Source organism: Protomyctophum parallelum (assembly GCF_964188405.1).
Source record: "Protomyctophum parallelum genome assembly, chromosome: 4".
Taxonomy (NCBI): Eukaryota; Metazoa; Chordata; class Actinopteri; order Myctophiformes; family Myctophidae; genus Protomyctophum; species Protomyctophum parallelum.
In genome coordinates, this window is record NC_139700.1 from 8,975,981 (window position 1) to 8,996,471 (window position 20,491).

The following is a 20,491-nucleotide window of genomic DNA, read 5'->3' on the forward strand; positions in this document are numbered from 1 at the left end:
ATCTGTCCTTGTCTTGATTCTTCTCTTCATTCTCATATCCAGTGAAGAAGAGAGTCCTGGCGACGCCAAGCCCAAGTCTCCAGGTACAGTAATTAAATAGAAAATCTACCGTACTTATTTCCCTGAGGATTTCACGGCGTACTGTAGTCCCCATGAACTGATTTGACGTCCTCCTCGCTGTCACACAGTGTCTGAGGCTCCAGAAGAGAAGAAGGAGGAGAAGGTGTACCTGTACACCCACCTGAAGCAGCAGCCCATCTGGTACGTACTGTAGTAGGTCCACTCTGGACTGGGTGACATCCACTGTGTCCCACAATGATCTGTACTTTCATCCTTTAAGAACCTAACATCAGTAGAATATTTGTACAATGAAACTATGAGTATACACTATAGCCATGTCTACATAATAATGCTATCTAAATTAAGGCTGGTTGAAGACCAAGCGCGCTGTGGCATTCTGGATCAATTGGAGAGGCTTTAATGCAAATCCCTGAATTTCTCCTGGGTGAGGAAGGGTCTAACTCTAATCCTTCCAATGTTATAGAGGGTAAACCTACAGGGTCGAGTGGCCGCGGTAATGTGTGCTTTGAATTCATTAAACGAAAGCCCGATAGGGGAATCAGTACCAGAGCAACAACTCGAGGAGACTGCGAAGTACCGCACCGGCAAACAACATTCGGCCAAAATGTCCTCTCAGCACAGGGCTGTGTAAAATGGAATGGACTTCCTCTGCATATAAGGGAATGTGCTACATTTTCCTCTTTTAAATACAATCTGAAAAAATGGTTGCTTGAAAACCAAAGCTGCAACCATTCATGATTATTTTAGGTGTATTTATTTTGTATGCTGTGTTAGAGAGATTATTAGAGTAAACCTACCCTAATAATAGTTAATCTTATTACGTTTGAATTTGAAATGTAGGTATTTGTATGCTATGTCCTGTATGTCAGTCCTGTTTGTATTGTTTGATGTTTGATGTCTGGGGACTGCAGATGGAAATGAGCAAGTTTTGCTAAATCTGGTATATTTACACTGCATTTCTAATGTAATGTTCATCAATATACACTGTCCCGACCAAATAAACGAATAAAGTAAAGAATGAGAGCCGACTGTCCAGGACAACACCAAGGCTGTTGGAACCGAAGTCACCAAGGCGTTGTCTATCTATGGAAATAGTTAGCTCCTGAAGAAGTGGGGCAGGACTTAGCTGGGAAGAAGAGAAGCCCAGTCTTGTCTGGAGAAGACATCCACTGTGAGATGTCAGCCAGGCATGCAGTGATGCGCTCTTCCACCTGAGTAGCGGAGGGGGGGGGAGGATGATGTCATCAAGTATAATAGTATACATCAAGTATAAATCAGGCATAACCCTCACCCATGTGGCTGGGAAAGTCAAAATGACTCTTGGAGGGAGCGCCTGTAAAGGGCTCGCCAGGAGTCAGGACACAGAGGTCATGGGTGTATACAAGCAACTGACCTGTTATTCCTCTCCACTATTAGGCACACTCTACGATTCTGGAACGCGGCGTTTTTTGATGCCGTTCATTGTGAGAGGAAGAAAAGATCACCTACGACCAGGTGAGACTGAGCGGATGGAATGGATGAGCCTGTGTGGATAGATATTGTCGCTGACGAGCAGAAACCCTGCATCTCCATATTTCACAGCTTTTTCTTCGTGTCTCTTACAAAAGTAGCTAAAACTAGAACTGCACTCTGTCGAGTGCATACTTGCTTGTTGCACACTAGTAGGCCATAAATGGCCAGCTAGTGCGCAAGCAGAGCGCGCAAGTATTTTCGACCGCTGTAAACTGTGGAATCTCAGTATCTCTGTGACGGAACGTTTGAAATGTCTAATAGGTGTAACTATTTGCTACCTATCTACTTTATGCATGTAAACACCTAGTATTATTAAGTATGGTTCAAGTTTCTATCTATATAAGAAATACACTTTTATCAATTTAGAAATATTCTAGATCCCTTTTTAGTTTTTCAAAGAAAAATAAATCATTGATATGTGATGAAAAAAAAGGTATATAAACTGAATTAAAATATGTTATAAAGTATAATTATTTTATTATTTATTGTAAATTGTCAATTGTTTTAAATGTATTTCATCTTGGACTATAGTGATATTAATACTAAATCATGATCAGAGTAATATGTGTCTCTAACTTCAATTTCTGTAATAATACTTGTAAGTTGATTAGCGGTATACTGTGGTTACTTTGCGCCAAAAACCGTGCCAGCCAACCCGCCACTTGATGCGTATGCAAATAAAACAGCGGATTTGTGCCTGGTTTGCTGGGACCAGATTACATAAATGGCCATATTTCTTACGTCATCATTGAGAGCTAGTCATACATATACACACCATGTACTCTGGTCCCAGCAAATCAAGCACAATTTGCTATTTTATTTTACTGATTATGTATATAGTATACGTATGACTAGCTCTAAATGATGACGTAAGACATACGTATACATAATACATATACATATACTATATAGAGTATGTAGTTGTAAGTTGATTAGCGGTATACTGCGGTTACTTTGCGCCAAAAACCGTGGCAGCCAACCCGCCATTTGATGCGTATGCAAATAAAACGGCAGATTTGTGCCTGGTTTGCTGGGACCAGATTACATAAATGACCATATTTCTTACGTCATCATTGAGAGCTAGTCATACATATACACACCACATACTCTGGTCCCAGCAGATCAGGCACAATTTGCTATTTTATTTTTACTGATTATGTATATAGTATACGTATGACTAACTCTAAATGATGACGTAAGACATATGGTCATTTATGTGATCTGGTCCCAGCAAACCAGGCACAGATTTGCTGTTTTTTTGCATACACATCAAATGGGGGGTTGGCTGTCACGGTGAACGAAGACTGGGCGAAATTATTACTTGCGTGCTCTGCTTGCGCAAGTAATAAAATGCATTTCCTGAAAAGTAAGTAAGTAAAGTTTGGACATGCAAGGTTTTCACCCGACACCGACGACATATTATGCAATGAGAATGGGTTTGAAAAGGTTCATGTCTTTATAAATGTGGGAATGGAAAGTAAAGTAATGGCTAAAGTAAATAAGACATGGTACAATAGTACATGATCAGAATACTTGGTAGGGAGAGCATGAAACCAAGCCGAGTAGTGTGCAAATAAATGAGATGTTGACGCGAGAAATAACGTAATTGAAATGACTGTGTGTGTGTGTGTGTGTGTGTGTGTGTGTGTGTGTGTGTGTGTGTGTGTGTGTGTGTGTGTGTGCGTGTGTGTGTGCGTGTGCGCGTGTGTGCGTGCGTGCGTGCGACCATAATCTGTGTCATATCATGTCAAAGAAATGTGAAGGTTGTAGTAGGACACTGCAACGTACCGTTGGCTTCAGCACAGCTGAACAAGATGAATCTTAATTCACTACTCCTGATGGTCTGCTGACGTCTCTTTTCTTCTCTCTCGAACTATTAATGGTCTCATTTTCTATGCTGTCCTCCCTCCTCCTGTCCTCTATTACTCTCTTAATCTGCTCTTCTGCCCCCTCTGTCCTCTCGCATGTGACTTTTAACCCTTTGTCTCCTTGTGCCTTGCTGCCGGGCAGGGGAACGGACGAGGAACAGAATGACGAGAGGTCTGTCCGCTGCCCTCCTCGACACTATGTGGTCAAACTGAGAGTGGGCTCAACCACTTAAAACTATACTACCTATACTTAGTCGTACAACGAATAGCGGAAATAGCTGAAACACAAGCTCTCACAGCGCATCAGGGTTCATCAAATAGTACTGCCCGAACCCGACCTGACGTTTTCGGGCCGGGCCGGACATAAAATGTATGTTAAAACTGTTTAGTAGCCGTCGGGCGTCAAGACGCCTTCCCTTTTTTTTTTTTTATATATTTAGAAAATTCCTCTAATCTGGTGTATACAGGTGATGACATGCACATTACATGCATAATAGAATTACAAATTCTTTCTTTCTTTATAATGGGAGAATTGGCACTCAAAGCCTAAACTGGTGACCACCAGGTGGCGCTGAAGGAGCTAATTAACATTGACAATATAAATTATAAATAAGTAAAACAAAAAATAAATCTTCTCTTATGGAAGGGTATATCTTATATAAGGGTATATCTCTTCAAATGGGGGTCTGCGGGGTAATTAGTGTCAATTTGGGGGGTCCTTGACGTGAAAAAGTTTGGGAACCACTGCTCTACGGCACATTGTGGTGCGCTGTGAACTTCTAGTAGGGGGTGTGGGGGGTGCTGATAAATCAACAAAACTAAGTTGGCGGTGGGAGAGCAGACAGAGATAGGAGGCCAAGATACTGTAAATCAGGGGAGAGGAGAAACCTGAAGCCGGTGTAGATTAGAAGTAGGTAAGAGAGCGGATGGGGTGCAGTGTAGCCTTGAGGGCCAGACAGAGAGAGGCTGAAGGTCTCGCAGTAGCCTCGGGGGTCTAATCAGATGTGCTCCAGTGAACAGCGACAGTCAGGGTTAAACCTCTAAAGACTTAAATCCACACACACACCAGCTGACGGGAGATCAGTGTCTGGAGTTAGTACGCTCTCCCAAACACATTTATCATGCCTTTTTATTTCCTTCCATTATAGTATGTTGCACACACACACACACACGGATGCATTTTTAGACCTATTTTTGACTATTTATTATTTTGACTTATCCCTGTTCCTCTGTGTTCATTTTTCACTAAAAATGAACACAGTAAAAATGGACTGGGTGTATTTGGTAACATTTGTCCATTCACCGAGTTAAAATAACAGGATTTTACAGCGTAATCTCTGTTGTTGTTGTAAATCTGAACTCAGAGTGAAGTTAAACACGGGATAACCACACTATCTGTATAATGCCTAGTATGGCATTTGAGTGGCATTATATATAGAATCTAGGTGAGAGAGGTACCAGTCCCAAGGAGTGTTCTCTCTCTGCACCTGTTTGCATGTTCATCTCTTCACTCATTGCTTTTCTCGAGTGTGGTCGTTTGCATGTAAACCTTTCTCTTTTTCTAGGTGCATGTTCTGTCCCTCCCATTTGTCCCCTTGTCACACACAGACTACTTTGTATGTGTTTCTTTCAGTGCAATGGCAGGTCGATTGCAGGGATGTGTTAAGCCTCATTTAAGTGGTCGTACGACGGTGTCCTGTGCCAAAGAATAGCCGATCTGCAAGCTTGCGCCACATCGCAACATGTTGGCTTGCAGATAGGACACCATTGTACAACTACATAGATATAAATAGATAATAGACATTATGCATGCCAGGATAGGAATATCGTTCCTGCTCATTTACAGTAGCATTATTATGAGAGCCCAGAAGAAGTTATTGAAGCTAATTTATGTTCTCCCCATAAATCTCTGTACAGTATGCTAGTCTGTATGTATATGTATGTTTGCATGCTTGTGTCATTCTCTTAGTATCCTGTCCTGTCCAGGGGTCATCAATATGTCCGCACACGGACACATGTGTCCGTGCCAAAGACTTGGTCTTTTCTTTTTTTACACACCATTATAATCTTCTCATTTTAACCCATTTAGGCCTGAGCAAAGATTTTAGTTAAAAACGTTCGCTCTGAAAGAATATATAATCAAACATTTGCGCCACATTTTCACGATTTTTCAAAAATAGCAGACCTACGAGCTCATAGCGCGCCACTCGGTGGCGCGCTACGAGCTTGTAGATTATAACATAATGTTTAAAACACCAAAAGGGGTTGTTTTCTTATGTATGACACTTCATTACTACGACACTATGGTGTTCTGTGTAACCATTTGGTTCCATTTGAACTCTCAGAGTTGCAGACCTGTAATGAATGGTCTTTCAGGGCCAGGTCTGTCTGTGTTTCTGCCTTCTTGGTGATGTTTATTGTCCACTCATCGTGTATGTCCGTGGCAAACATGGAATGTTTGACAAAAATGTCCACCACAAGCCCAGCATGGCGATGATGACCCCTGGTCCTGCCTCCAATTTTGACAGATCAGTTTTGAGAGAACATTTCTACCCTGATGCTAGCTTCGGCTTGTGGTTGATGTAGCCCTCCTGATGTTGATGTAGCCCTCCTGATGTGTGTTTTTTTGGGGGATTTCAGCATTTCCTTGAAACACTTACAAAAGTGCAACATGTTCCCCTTTTGTCTTCTGTATTCTCTGTGTCCTGGGCCTTTTTTTATAGGCTGTTATTGTACTACTTTCTACCCCATACTGTAGGTGACTAATAGCATTACCATGCAGCCAATACCTTCTTTCATTCATGTACAAAAATAATGAGGGTTATGACATCATATTGGCATGAATGTTTATAGGGGTTTATAGGGTTTATAGAGTTGAAGTTGTTAACTTATGTTCTACAATAATAATCTAAAATCTACAAATTAACTAGTAACTAAAGTTTTCAATTAAATGTAGTGGAGTAAAAGTATGGATCCGAGATGTAGTGATAATTAGTAGAAATAATTGGAAGTATTGGAAATAGTAAATACTCAAGTAAAAACCATTTTTTTTTCACTTAAGTACAGTACTTAAGTAAATGTACCTCGTTACTTTCCACCACTGATAGCCAGTCATAATTGCGATACCAATTCATAAATAATTAACGATTATTATCGTGTGTAATTTCTCATGTGGAATAATGTATCACTTTTGTAATACATGTCATGCTTGTCTGTGACCTGCTTGAATTTATTGTGTTAATGTACTTGTTCTTTTTTTGTTTGACTATTAAGCAAATGGCAAGTTGATGTGTTTGAAAAGTCTCATTGTCATTGGTGTGTGTGTGTCTTTCTGTTATTGTATGCATATAATTCATTTTAATTTATTCTGTTTGCATTATATTTGATCTCTAGCTGTAACAGGGTATATCTCCTCCTTTTGTTTTGTCAATTATGGGGATTTTGCAAACACTTTTGCTACACATTTAGTGTAGCAACTGTTAATATTATAACTAAATTAATCACCATAAGGATCTAAATTCTAGTACCCCGTTGACCAACATTTTTACTTTATTTTTATTTGTTTACCAGATATATTAAAATCTGTATTCCTAACAAAAGTCAGTGCCAATATTGACAGTTGTTTTGATATGGTTATATAGTTTATAGAACACATGAAGGTCAAAGGTTATTCTGAATGAAATCCTCATGCTTTCTCCTGCAGGGAGAAGTGGTGTCACATGACACAAGAGGAGAGAGACGACAGCTCCAGAATGGATGAAAACATTGCCTTTGGGCAACTGGGGTGAGGAAGCACCGACACAGTTAACCCATTCTGACCTGAGATCAGATTCATACGAGGTTTCCACTGGACACACACTGGTCTGATTGACCCATTCTGACCTGAGATCAGATTCTAGAAATGTCAGTCGCTCTTCGATTTTTCAAAAATAGCAGACCTACAAGCTCGTATCGCGCCACTCGGTGGCGCGATATGAGCTTGTAGATCTGCTATTTTTAAATAGCTAAAGCATAACATGATGCTGACACCAAAATGGGTGCCCATTCAGAATGGGTATAGAACACATTTGCAGCCATTAACCCATTTAGATTTAGAGGCCGATTCTACAAATGTCTTCTAAATCCTGACAGCTTTCTGAAAAACCCTATGTTTCAAACATTTTCATATCAAGGACCCCCAAAAATATATGAAATTGGCCGCCGACCCCCATCTGAAAATATGTTGTTCCAGTGATCCCCCCAGAAGAAAAGATTTGAGTTAAAAAGTTTGCTCTGAAAGAATACATTCAAAGATTTGTGCCACATTTTCACGATTTTTCTAAAATACCTACAAGACCTACAAGCTCGTAGCGCAGCACTCGGTGCCGCGCTATGAGCTTGTAGATCTGCTATTTTTTTATATAGCTAAAGCATAACATAATGCTTAAAACACCAAAAGGGGTTCCCGCCCCAAAATGGGTTAATTAATATTCTACGTAGTAGGCATCTACACCAGCCAGCCTCCACTACGCTTCTCACAAAGACATTCCAGGGCCAAGGACCTGTGCAGAGATCATCTACCTGCTGTTTTCTGTGTAATATATAAAAATAAAATAAAAGATTGCCATATAAATGATCTAATCAAAAAATGCATAATTATTACTATGGAGCAGGCACTAACGATCAATATAACTGTCCATTGCTGGATAATCCAATATGATGACGAGAGTAGTAGTGTAGTGAGTGGTAATGAGGTGTGAGATTTTCTCATGTTAAATATGATGTGTATAGAAGTAAAAGTGAAAGTTGTGATGATAAATATAAACTCAACTAGACAAAGTGCCCCTCGGGGCACAGGTCTCCACCAGGGCAGGGCAGGATGTGGCCTCCTGGTGGTGGCGCTATAACAGGCCAATGTGAAAAGGGTGGGATATATTCCTCAGCCTAGTAGGACAGTCTGTTAAAGATTTCACGTAAATTGCACGCTGCGTTCATGATTTGAGGCTTTTTGTTCAAAATGGGCCAAAATTTGAAAGCCAATGTTAGCCAATTATGATGGAATATGGATATAGATCTTCCCAAAGCGCTTGTACTTTGTTACTTTCACACCACTGAAAAATATGAAATAATTAGAGCGTTGTACACTGTGTTCTTCTTGATATCTGGTGAACTTAGATGTTTGTATTTATCAGTGTGTGATAATCAGTGTGTGATAAATAATTGTTGGTACGTGTGTTTTGCCCATTTGCTATGCATTTCCAGGACATTTACCCATAACATGCTGGCCTTTGGGCTCAGTAAAAAACTCTGCAATGATTTCCTGAAGAAGCAGGCAGTGATTGGAAACTTGAATGAAGGTAAAGCATATTTTCATTCTCATGGCTGCATAGAAGTAAAGTAAGAGATATATTTATGGCATTTGAAAGGCATTTACAGGTCTAGATGAGAGGTACTGTACCAGTCTCAAGAGGGCTTTCTCTCTGCACCTGTTTGCATGTTCATTTCGTCACTCATTTCTTTCCTCGCGTCTGGTCGTTTGCATGTTCTGTCCCTCCCATTTGTCCCCTTGTCATACACAGACTACAAACTGTATTTGTTTCTTTCAATGCAATGGCAGGTGGATTGCAGGGATGTGTTGAGCCTGATTTATTTTACGTGGTCGTACAGCGGCGTTTTGGGGAATGTTTTTTGAAAATGTAAAAATGTAAAACAAAATGTAGGAAACAAAAACATAAAGTGACCCATAAAAAAGTGTCTAGGACACAAAATGGGTCCCGACCCAGTGTTTGGAAAACAGTGGTCCACACTCTGACAGGGACTATATATGAGGGGACAACTGGGAATTCACATGACAACTAAATTACGAGAACATTTTTATATATATATATAAAATGTGAATTGATCACAATTCCACAACTCTTACAATTACGTTTCTGGTAGTCACTCAGTGTTCAACTGTGTCCAAATAACGCTGCATGTGTGTGTGTTTTCCCCTCTGCAGAACAGTACAAGTTGCTGACCGACCACATCGAGAAAATGGCAGCAGAGTGAGACGGAGATGAGCCGATTTCAATTCATGTGACGAAGTGACTATCTGACGGCGCTCGCATACCGTACATCAACAATGTCTCATCGTCTGACGGCGCTCGCATACTGTACGTCATACTGTACATCAGCAATGTCTCATCATCGCCTCGGCACAAAGACCACGTCTCCGTTGACGGGTGTTGCAAGGGCCGTGGTTCCAAGACAATACAGTCAACTGCTCCATGGTAAACCATATCTATACACTTCTGTATTCCTCCTCTATAGCGTGTCCTGTACCAGCAATAATACTGACAGTTGTGTGACATTATTACAACCATTAATCACTCTAATTACTAACTGCCCGCACACTAACGTTCCAAGTTCAGCTTCAGAGTGAAAGCAAACCTAACACAGTAAACACACACACGTTTTTTAGCTTTATGTAGTTGTATATTATGATTTTAACAGGCTGGTTACTGTTTCTGTCACCCTATACTGTATGTACGGACTCTATACCAAACTCAGTTATATTATGAATTATAATATGTGATGCTTACAGTGTAACTACTTTAAGCTGTTTCTTTGTGCTGCGTACTTACTGTGAGTTGAGTTTTTATTTTCAGGTCAATTCATATATACACTTCAATCTATATACTGTACACTGACAATAACAGAAAGCTTATTCAACCGTGTCACTACTTTCTGCATTGTCTTATTCGCAAATTACATTCATATGGCAACTATGTAGGCTAAAACCAAACCAGCAAAGTATTTGTGAACTATATTGGACCAATTCTTGGTGCACACATACACTATCAGCTGCCGCAATAGACGAATAATTGTAGTTCCCTTTTCCAGATGGTAGCATAGACATTTTTTATTGCGGGTCAGTTTTCCCCATGGCTTCTTTTGAAGCTGCTACACAACACCTTCACTCTGAGGACGATTCTACAAATGTCTTCTAAATCGTGACATTTTTCTGAAAAACTCATGTTTCAATGTCAGTCATTCTCAAACATTTTCATCTCAAGGACCCCCAAAGATATATAGTAATTGGCCGCCGACCCCCCCCCCCCCCCCATCTGAAAATATGTTGTTCTACTGAGCCCCCAGAAGCAAAGATTTGAGTTAAAAACGTTTGCTCTGAAAGAATATATATTCAAAGATTTGCGCCACATTTTCAGGATCTTTCAAAAAAATAGCTGATCTACAAGTTATGAGCTTGTAGATCTGCTATTTTTCAATAGCTAAAGGATAACATAATGCTTTAAACACCAAAAGGGGTTCCCGTCCTGAATGGGTTAAAGGGAGCTGCGTTTATGCACAGACTGAGCCTATTTAAAATCACCAAAGATGGTGTGTCTTGTGCTTAATGTATACGCTGTCGTGACGCAAACGTGTTGTGAGCCTGTAGATTGGCTATTTCTGGTGTGTGACACCAGCCTGCAATGAAATATAAATCCGGCTTTACAAACAAACCTGTCAATGAGAATACGTTTGAGAGCAATTGGCGTGTCCGACTCCTTCAGTATACCTTCTTCTCAAGTCTTCCTTGTTTATTTAGAAATTTGAATCACTGTTGTTTATTAGCCTTCCTCTGACGAACACTTTATGATGTAGTACAGTAGTATTTATGATGCAGTACAGTAGTATTTATGATGTAGTGATGTAGTATTTATGATAGTACAGTAGTATTATATATTATGTGTCTATTTGAGCAGTGGTTCCCAAACATTTTAGCCTGTTACCCAAAGGAGAAACATTTGCCCGGGACCCATACTGGTGAAAATAGCAAGATCTACAGTTTCCTTGTAGCTTGTAGATCGGCTATTTTCACTACTTCTTAAAACATTGGTTTGCTAATTTATGGAATTTCTTAGATTTTTTTTATTTTTTATTCATGAAATTACTTTAAAACAATCATTGGATTAGTTTTTAATTCATGATTATTATTTATTTCTTTGTTTTGTTTTTTAGACCTTTTTTGAGGGGCGCTAGCCCTTCCTATGTCCAGCTTTGAGGGTCTGTGTGAACACAAACATTGAAGACAAAAGTGAGGACGCAAATTGTGATTGGCCAGAATGCGATGATGTAATTTTATGATAATAAGAGCGCCCCTCACTTCACTCGGGTGTGATTAATTTTTTATTTCTTTATTTACAATATTTTAATTAAAAAACGAAATGTAGCAAACAAAACATAAAGGGACCCATATAAATGTGTCCGTGACCCACAAATAGGTCCCGACCCATTTGTGGTTTGGGAACCACTGTGTTGTGAAACTACTGAGAGCACCATATGTTTTAGACATCACAGACATCCAAAGTGCCTTCCACGTACCTGACTGTCCTGACTGAAACTCCTCGTCTGTATCTTCTGATGCTACGTATTCTGAGTCTCTGACCCCACATACTGTACCAATGAGGAGCCTATATTATTCCACATTCTGTGGTTAACTAAACTAAACTAAACATTCTTTCTCTCTGTCCTCATGTACATTCCCAGAGATAAACAAATTCCTCAGCATGCAAATTAAATCATGTTGTCTGTGGTTTTAGATATTTCATGGTATCAGATCTGACTGGATTAGACTATTGTAGATGTTTGTGGAAAGTAGCTTTGTTCAGAAACAGTACATAAATAACACCATATGCTACGTAACTGTTTTACAATGTGCGAGTACTGTGCATCATTATCTATGTTTGCATGTGTAAACTGTAAACAACAGTGTGCAGAGTATTTCAACTGTGAGGTGGTCTCTTGATTGTATTACTACAACATGCCACTAGGAGGTAGCATTGTGTCTTCAAAGCACCTCTCAAGCAGGGGCATGAAAATATTTGAATAATGTCCTCAGGTGTTTCAAGATAATGCTACAGAATTATTTAAAATATAATATATGATTTATGAACATGTTGGACGATGTGCTGAATCAAATCCTTATTTTTTTTTTTGTGTTGGCTATATTAATGTTGTAAATACATATTAACTAATCGTCTCTGCTTGTAAATTAATTGTGTGTAAATGATTGATATCCAGGAGGAAAGTTGTTAACCATATGACTCTGAAGTTCCCCCCGTATCCTTTCCCCATGTGCAACGGCCCGTCAACGCTCTTGTATCTCGTTGCGTGTAGTAGTGCAATAACATTTTATTAACTTAAATCATTCCGTCGACTTGAGTTGAGTTGAGTGGCGTATCTTTGCTACACGTAGGCCTCGTACAATGCCATGCAGTCCTCCTCTGCCCTGTTAACGTAAACCAGTGAAGTCACATTTCTGCCTTTCTCGTTATTTCTTCGTTATCTTGTTTTATTCTTGCTATATATATTGTATTCCGTTTATCAGGCCAATAATCTAATAACTTTTTCACAAAGTGTCTTGCTAGTCTCTTTTCTGCCTGTGACAACTGCTGGAAGCTGTATATTTGTAGTTGTCTGATAGCCCTGTTTGTGTCGAGGCTGTTGATTAATTTGTATTTGGTACGACCGTGTGAGAAAACATGGCGTCTCAGCCAGTTGTACGACAAAGACAAAGTGAAGTGGATCTAATCACCCTCCCAATGTTTGTATTGCTGTTATGACCTTTCACCTTTTGTGTCTTGCATGTCAAATTCAACACTTTGTCTATGTACACACCTCCTTTCTCTGGTTACTTTGAAGGTCCCCAGACACTCATCTGGATTGGTTTATCCCAAAAAAGTGGTTCTTTTTAAGTTATGCTTGGTTACCTATGGTGTTGTGCCCCGAAGATAGCTGATCTACAACCTCACTCAGTCACTTGTAATGTATTGTAGGCTTTACAGCGTGATATTTTTAGCCTATAGATCTGCTATTTTCGCAATGCTCAACACCGGGACAGTCGGGCTTAACCATAGCTGGCTTTTATTTAAGTCTAGAATAATTATTTGCCATGAAATATCACATTTTCTTGATCCGTAAAGTTGGAAGAGAAGATTGGACTCTTGGTTTGTCTTACATTATCCTACGATAATGTAGCTTTGACCCATACTCATAGTCGTAGTGTACTGCATGGCCAATGCATGGTCTATATCTGACTGATAATGTACTGTATGTTGTCATAAAAGCATCACAGTAGAGACTATAGAGAATGTCCCGTGAAGCATAATTAGTAGAACTAGATGCTAGTAAAACATCAACCTTAATGGTATTCACCATTAAAGTAACAACTGTGGTATCTACATGGCACACATTTTGAGGAGTATATATAACAAAGACGTCACACAGTGGAAAAGTAACATTACGTCCTTATACTGTTTAATTATTTAATGGTCAGACGTGCATGTATGTAAGTTGCTGATACTGTAATAAATTTTATTTTTTGATGTGAATACTTTCAAAGTTTTGAAGTGTTTGTCCAGGACTGGGGCCACATGATTGTAGATTGTGCAGTGTGTGTGTGTGTGTGTGTGTATGTACGTATGCATGCATGCGTGCGTGCGCGCGCACCATGCACTTGATGTATGCATTGCACATATGTGGTGCTGGTTCAAGAAGTGTATATATGTCTGTGTCAGTGCGAGCAGGGTGTTGACTGGGGTCCTCTGTAGTAGTAGTAGTAGTAGTAGCACAATGTGACGGGCTAGTATTCCAGTGTTTGAGACCCCGGTCCGGATCCGAGCTGCCAAGCGTCTACCATTTCCAGCTCTGCATATAAATAAACAGCGGTCACGCTGGCTGCAGCCTGATTGGACGCGTTGTAATGAGCTGTGAAAGCCCCAGTCCTCGGTGTCACACCACGGAGGACCCGGCTCCATCTAATTAATGCCAGACCTCCTGCAATGGTGGGGAAAAAAAAGGTGTACTCAAATTTTTTAAATGTATAATATTTTGAAAATGGCAGATCTAAAAAGCGCATTCGAAAATATTGCCGATCTACAAGTTCACAATGCGTCGCATGTGTGACGCATTGTGAACAAAAATTTAGTGGTTAATGTATGTTTTTAATAATCAAAATCTACAAAGTAAAGTTTTCAAATAAATGTAGTGGAGTAAAAGTACAATATTTGGAGTAAGTAGTAAAAAGTATTAGTAAAGGTATTAGAAATACTACAGTAAAGTAAAAAGTAGCCTACCTCTAAATGTTACAAAGATTTAGGCATTTAGCAAACACTTAATCCAGAGTGATTTACAGTAAGCAACGAGTCTGAAGGTAATACATCAAATACATAGAAATAGTCATGTAGGATCAAAAGTAACAGTAGAATATCTGTATGATGAAACTATAAGTATACAGTATAACTACTGTATACAATGCTACATATGTCTACAAAATATGCTATCTAATTTACACATCTGAGCAAATGTACTCAGTTACTTTACACCACTGGACCTGCCACACAGTCAAATTCTCAGTGTGAATTTAACTTTGAGTGTACGGATGTAACTAAATGAAACTTAGAAAAAATGTGTACCGGTAGTACACCGTCTTGAGTTAAATAACTAAGAAGTAATCAAATCACAAATCCACACGCACCCTTATTATATCCACCGTCATGTGTTTTTTTTCTCCTTTCCTTTACCATAACCATCACATCTTAGCCGTCAAAGTGTCCCATTTTGCAAGATTTCCCTCATCACTTGAGAATAACGAAATGCGTTCAAAAGCAAACAGATACATGAATAATTGTAACCACTCATACACAGTCACGCGTCAGCATCTTTCTTTACAACATGATTCACACCTGCATGGGATCGCATGGGTCATATAACATACATGTAGTAGGGCTTAGTAATACAAACTAAAGTATGATACATTCACCATCATGATAACAATAGCATGGCCAGCAAACATTTCAGAGACCAGCTGCATGTGCAAAGCCTTTTTGACGATACAGTTTAGCTTTAGTGAAGCGTGTGTGTGTGTGTGTGTGTGTGTGTGTGTGTGTGTGTGTGTGTGTGTGTGTGTGTGTGTGTGTGTGTGTGTGTGTGTGTGTGTGTGTGTGTGTGTGTGTGTGTGTGTGTGTGTGTGTGTGCGTGCGTGCGTGCGTGTGTTTGTGTGAGAGAGAGTGAGGCCATGTTCATTTATGGTGTCAACATGAATTTTCCCTGTAAACACAAAAAACGACATTCTACATTGCTGGAGCATTGTTCTGGTTCATGGCCTATAAATGTGTTGTGTGTGTAGTGTCCATGCATGGCATGCCTCTGTGTGTTGCCTGGATGGTCCATAGCATGAAATGTCCATATAGGCCTACTATGCTTCTGTTGTGTTGTGTCGTATCGTTGTATGTATGTATGTCTGTAGTGTAAGTGTGTTGTGTGGTTGTGGTTGGTTGCTGCACTCTTGTTACCCTCAGAGGGAGACTCTATAATACAGCTCCACTTCCTCCTGGATTAAGTGTTAGACTCAGGGTGGTCCCAGCTAGGCTGAGGCCGGATAAGTCTGCTGCTGGGTGCAAGTTTGCCTGTGAGTGTTCATGCGTACACACACACGCACACGCACACTTTTAAACCTCATAAAACGTGGTTGTCAAGCTAGAAATATTGAATAGTTTCTGTGAGAACAGAGTTTTACATGGTCTGGTCTCCTGAAAACCACTTGGTTCTGTTGGTCACCATCTGCTGGGCCTAACAATTTAATTTGGTTCCTTCTTTTGATAGAATGCTAGAATGTTTGGAAACAAACCTACCCAATGTGCCATCTCTTAATCAGATCAGCGTTTATTTCTGTGTGTCACGGTGTATGTTTATGCTGTAGGTTAGTGTTTGTGTATGACAAACATGGGCTGTGTGTGCATTTGTGTGAACGTCTGTTAGCATATCATTAACATCACAGGCACGGCTACAGGCCGGGCGGCGGTATGTGTGTGTGTACATGTGTGTCATGTGAAAGCATGTGCAACCATGTGTGTCTCTGGACGGCCTGAAAAACAGACTCGGCAGCCATGCAAGCACAGCGCAGGTTTCTAGTCTGGTGGACATTTGAGGCGGATAATGATGTATAAAGCTTTGTGCCAGGAAACTTAACTTGATTAGCAGCTAATGTTGCTTGGACCGAGCCCATCAATCTTCATCACAGCCCCACCCTCCCCCATGTGCTGAGTGTGTATTTGGACAAGTGTAGCCGGTTTATATAGCGAGTGAAAAAATATAATAAACACTTGGATTAAACCCCCTTTTGAAATCGTAACTTTTAAACTGTGTGATTTAGTGCTAAACTGAGAACTGATTGCACATGAAACGAGGGTGATGACACTTTCCAGAACTGCTGCTATTTTTCTCGCTCGCCATATGACCCCTATTACTGATTTATTGAGGCTTGTCTGTTCCAGTCTAAAAATGAGCAATAGTGACGAAGAAATTCACTCATGTATGCTCTCTGAGCCTGCAGCCTTCCTATGTTTCCTTTCCTTCATGTGCCAGCTCCCTGTCAACATAAATTGTTATTCTGATAATTAATTAATATCCTGAACTGAATGCAATTCATTTGAGTCTGACATTAAATAAATTAGAAAAACAATCATGTTAGTTGTGTATATCAAGCCCTACTGTGTAGTGATACGCGTTGTGAAGGCTTTGACATTGACATCTTTATTGATAATAAAACAATGTAAAATTATCAAAAGGATTTCATATCCATTCATCCACCCGTCTTCAACCGCTTATCCGTAGTCGGGTCCGGGGGCAACAGCTCCACCAGAGTGTTCCAGACTTCCCTCTCCAGAGCAACATTAGTGACTTCCTCCTGGGGGATCCCGAGACGTTCCAAGGCCAGTGAATCGATGTGTTTCCTCCAACTTTGCCTTGGTCTGCCCTGGGGTCTCCTCCCAGTGGGACGTGCCTCAAGGACCTCCCTTGTATTAGCGACCTTATTCTTTCGGTCATGACCCACACTTCATGACCATAGGTGAGAGAAGGAATGAAGATTGCTCGGTAGACAGAGAGCTTTGCCTTCTGGCTCAACTCTGTTTTCGTCACAACAGTGCAGTACAGTGACTGCAATACCACCCCTGCCACTCGGATTCGGAGAAGGAGATGGGCTGATCTCCTTCTCCGTCCTCCCCTCACACGTGAACAAGACCCTGAGATACTTAAGTCCGCACCCCAAGGTGCCAACAGTGTCCTGTAGACGGTGCATGTCAGTCCGGGGACTGCCCATAAGTCCAACATCCAGTTAGTCCGACCTCAGAACGAAAATACATTGCATGGATAATAATAATAATAATAATAATAATAAACTTTATTTATATAGCACCTTTCATACAGAGTTGCAGTTCAAAGTGCTTCACAGGCTTTACAGTTAGGTCATAACATATCAGACACAATCACATAGTATGCATATAATCATCAACATAAGAGGGGAATAAAAGGTCAGGCATAGAGTTAAAAAAGACATACATAATATTTATATCATATCATATATCATGAAAATAACATTCATTCATTTAAGTCTAAGGCATTTGAAAGAATAAGCACGGTACCCGGGGAACCTTCTATAAAGTGGATTGAGAAGGCCAATCTAAAGAGCTGTGTTTCTTTTTGTTTAAAGATGTTGATGGAGTTGGCCTCTCTTATTTCCTGAGGAATTGTATTCCATGCATCGTTTTGGTGCATGGAAGGCGAATGTGGTTTATTTTTCAAGTAAACCTGCTGTGGAGGATCTTAGTGTTCTGGATGGAGTGTATGGTGATAGAAAGTCTGTTATGTATGCGGGGCCTTGGTTATTTAGTGCTTTGTAGACTATGAGTAGTGTTTTGAAATCTATTCTCTGGGAGACTGGGAGCCAGTGGAGGGTGTGCAAGACTGGTGTGATGTGTTCTCTTTTCTTTGTTTTGGTTAGTAGTCATGTTAGTCCCAGTTGGATGCAACTGGGACGTATCCTCAGTGATGTATCCCAAGAAGGTCATCGGGGTTTCGGGTCTCGCGAACATCATACCCCTCACTCGGGTGACCCAGCCAGGGTGATCAAGTCCAGACTTACGTACCAACCCTCGATCAGACCCACTAGGGAAAGACCAGGGCCGCACAATCCGTTGGAACCACTCTGGAACTACTATGCCGGGACTCAGAGGTACAATTCTGGCATGTGGACTGGAGGGACTAGGCTCTGTGGGTTGCCTCCTGTCCGGGCCCCTCCTACGTCTCACGAGGTCCACTCCTGCTCTCACCAGGAGTACCACCAGGACCTGTGCGTTGCACCAGACTCCCAGCACCAGACACTTCATTCGGTGGATTCTTGAGCCGCAATGGTTCTGCAGGCTCCACCGCTGGGCAACGGTAGTACTGCAGGCTCCACTTGCAGCTCGAATGGCCCTCCTAAAGGCCTCATCGAAGGTTTTTGGGCTTCCTCCTCACAGAGGATGCAGGCTGGGGCGCCAACCCATACTGCTCCCGGGGTGCCGTCTACATTCCGGCTGTCACCCGTCTCTCCGGTGGTCACCAGAGTATACCTGGTTGTCACATATAGTCTATTCCTATGAGTCACTATAAATAGAATACCTCAGAACGAAAATACATCGCATGGATGCAACTGGGACGTATCCTCAGTGATGTATCCCTAAATGTCCGGTATGGACTGAGGTTAGGGTCCGACCTATGTGGCCGGTTAAGACTGAGGTTAGGGTTAGAGTTTGGGATAGTGTTAGTAATGGGACTAACGATGACATGTTACCGTCAGTCCAAGCACCCAAGTGGAGGAACATCCACCTTTTGCACAGAAAACACGGGATTGACATACAGTACATGGGATATTGGTTTGATGTGTGTACGGAATATACACACCAACGGTATTAATACCCAGGTTTTTGCATTCACACCAGACGCGGGACCACAGTGTTTACTTCCATTCCATGCATGGTGTCCATGACGTGTTAATCACTACAGCATCACTGATGTAGACTATAGTGACCTGTGTTCCATGTCCTTCGCACTCATTCTGTCCTCAGTCTCCTGTCTCTCTTTCATAGGCCTAATATTGTTGATGATTGACATCATTCGGCTGCAGGTGGCCGCATGTCAAAGTTAGTTTACTGTGGCGATTCTGAGGAGCGTCTGCCTGGATTGAGAATGGCCTGCAGTGTCTTTTCATTTTTCATAATTTACCAGACAGGTTTTAGCTCACATTTTGTATTAAACATTTGAACCTTATACTAACACAACAGTGACCCTAACATTACCCATTCCAGAATTACTAGCACGAAAGATAAAAAAGTCACGGTATAGTGCTGTTACCTCACAGCTACGGTCCTTGGTTCAATTCCCGCTGGAGACGCTGTGGGCGTGTTCTCTCCTCCGCGTCATCAGTGCCCATACCCAAGGTGGGGTTGGCGAAAAGGCCTTTCTGTGTGGAGTTTGCATGTTCTCCCTGTGTCTCCTATAGAGTATAGGTAGTACCCTCACAAAAAACATCCTCTAAACTGCCTCCCCCTGGCCAGGTGAAAAGAATCGGCATGGACTCATCATGCATTGAAGGAAGCACGAGGTCAGTCTGTCGCTCTCCCCAGGTTGGCAGAGGGAGTGTAGAGCCTAGGATTACATTAGATAATTGACACTGGGTGGAAAAATGGGTTACAAAATCATGGGATAAATTTTTAAGAAAGAAAAGAGTATGATTAATCAAATCAATGGGGATGGAAAATAAGGATATCAGTTAAGGTTGATGATGATTTTTAATAATAAAATAATAATAATAATTAAATAAATTGAAACATAATATATAATCCCTAATTTGTCCTCTGTCCTTCTAGCTTATTCCTTTTCATACGCACTATAATCTTCACTGTGATTCATTCGGAATGGACCCAAGGGTGTTCAAGGGATGTTGCTGTCTGCTTCCCAATTACACACTGTTATGTTAACTGTTTTAAGTTATAAGACAATAATACAGCTGCTAACGCATGTATGTTTATTTTGCCTTTTGGCAAATAAATAAATAAAGGTTGCTGCTAGCGCACTTTATTATTTCAAAAATTAAAGTGTGAAAATGGTCAGATTTAGGCCTATATACTCATTGATTCAAACAACTCTTAATATGGATTTGCACGATCCTTATCATTAAATTACAA

The 20,491-nt window shown here is 40.7% G+C and overlaps 1 protein-coding gene across 1 annotated transcript in view; it reads left to right on the forward strand.

Annotated features, from left to right (window-relative positions):
* Nucleotides 1–10,492, forward strand: part of kiaa0513 (KIAA0513) — a 35,474-nt gene extending 24,982 nt beyond the window's left edge. The window contains exons 7-12 of the mRNA XM_083763462.1: nt 43–83; nt 189–261; nt 1,498–1,575; nt 7,165–7,245; nt 8,703–8,797; nt 9,442–10,492. Coding sequence (XP_083619588.1) covers nt 43–83; nt 189–261; nt 1,498–1,575; nt 7,165–7,245; nt 8,703–8,797; nt 9,442–9,491 — 418 coding nt within the window. The 3' untranslated portion in view covers nt 9,492–10,492. The remainder of the gene's footprint in view (nt 1–42; nt 84–188; nt 262–1,497; nt 1,576–7,164; nt 7,246–8,702; nt 8,798–9,441) is intronic.
* Nucleotides 10,493–20,491: the final 9,999 nt, after the last annotated feature.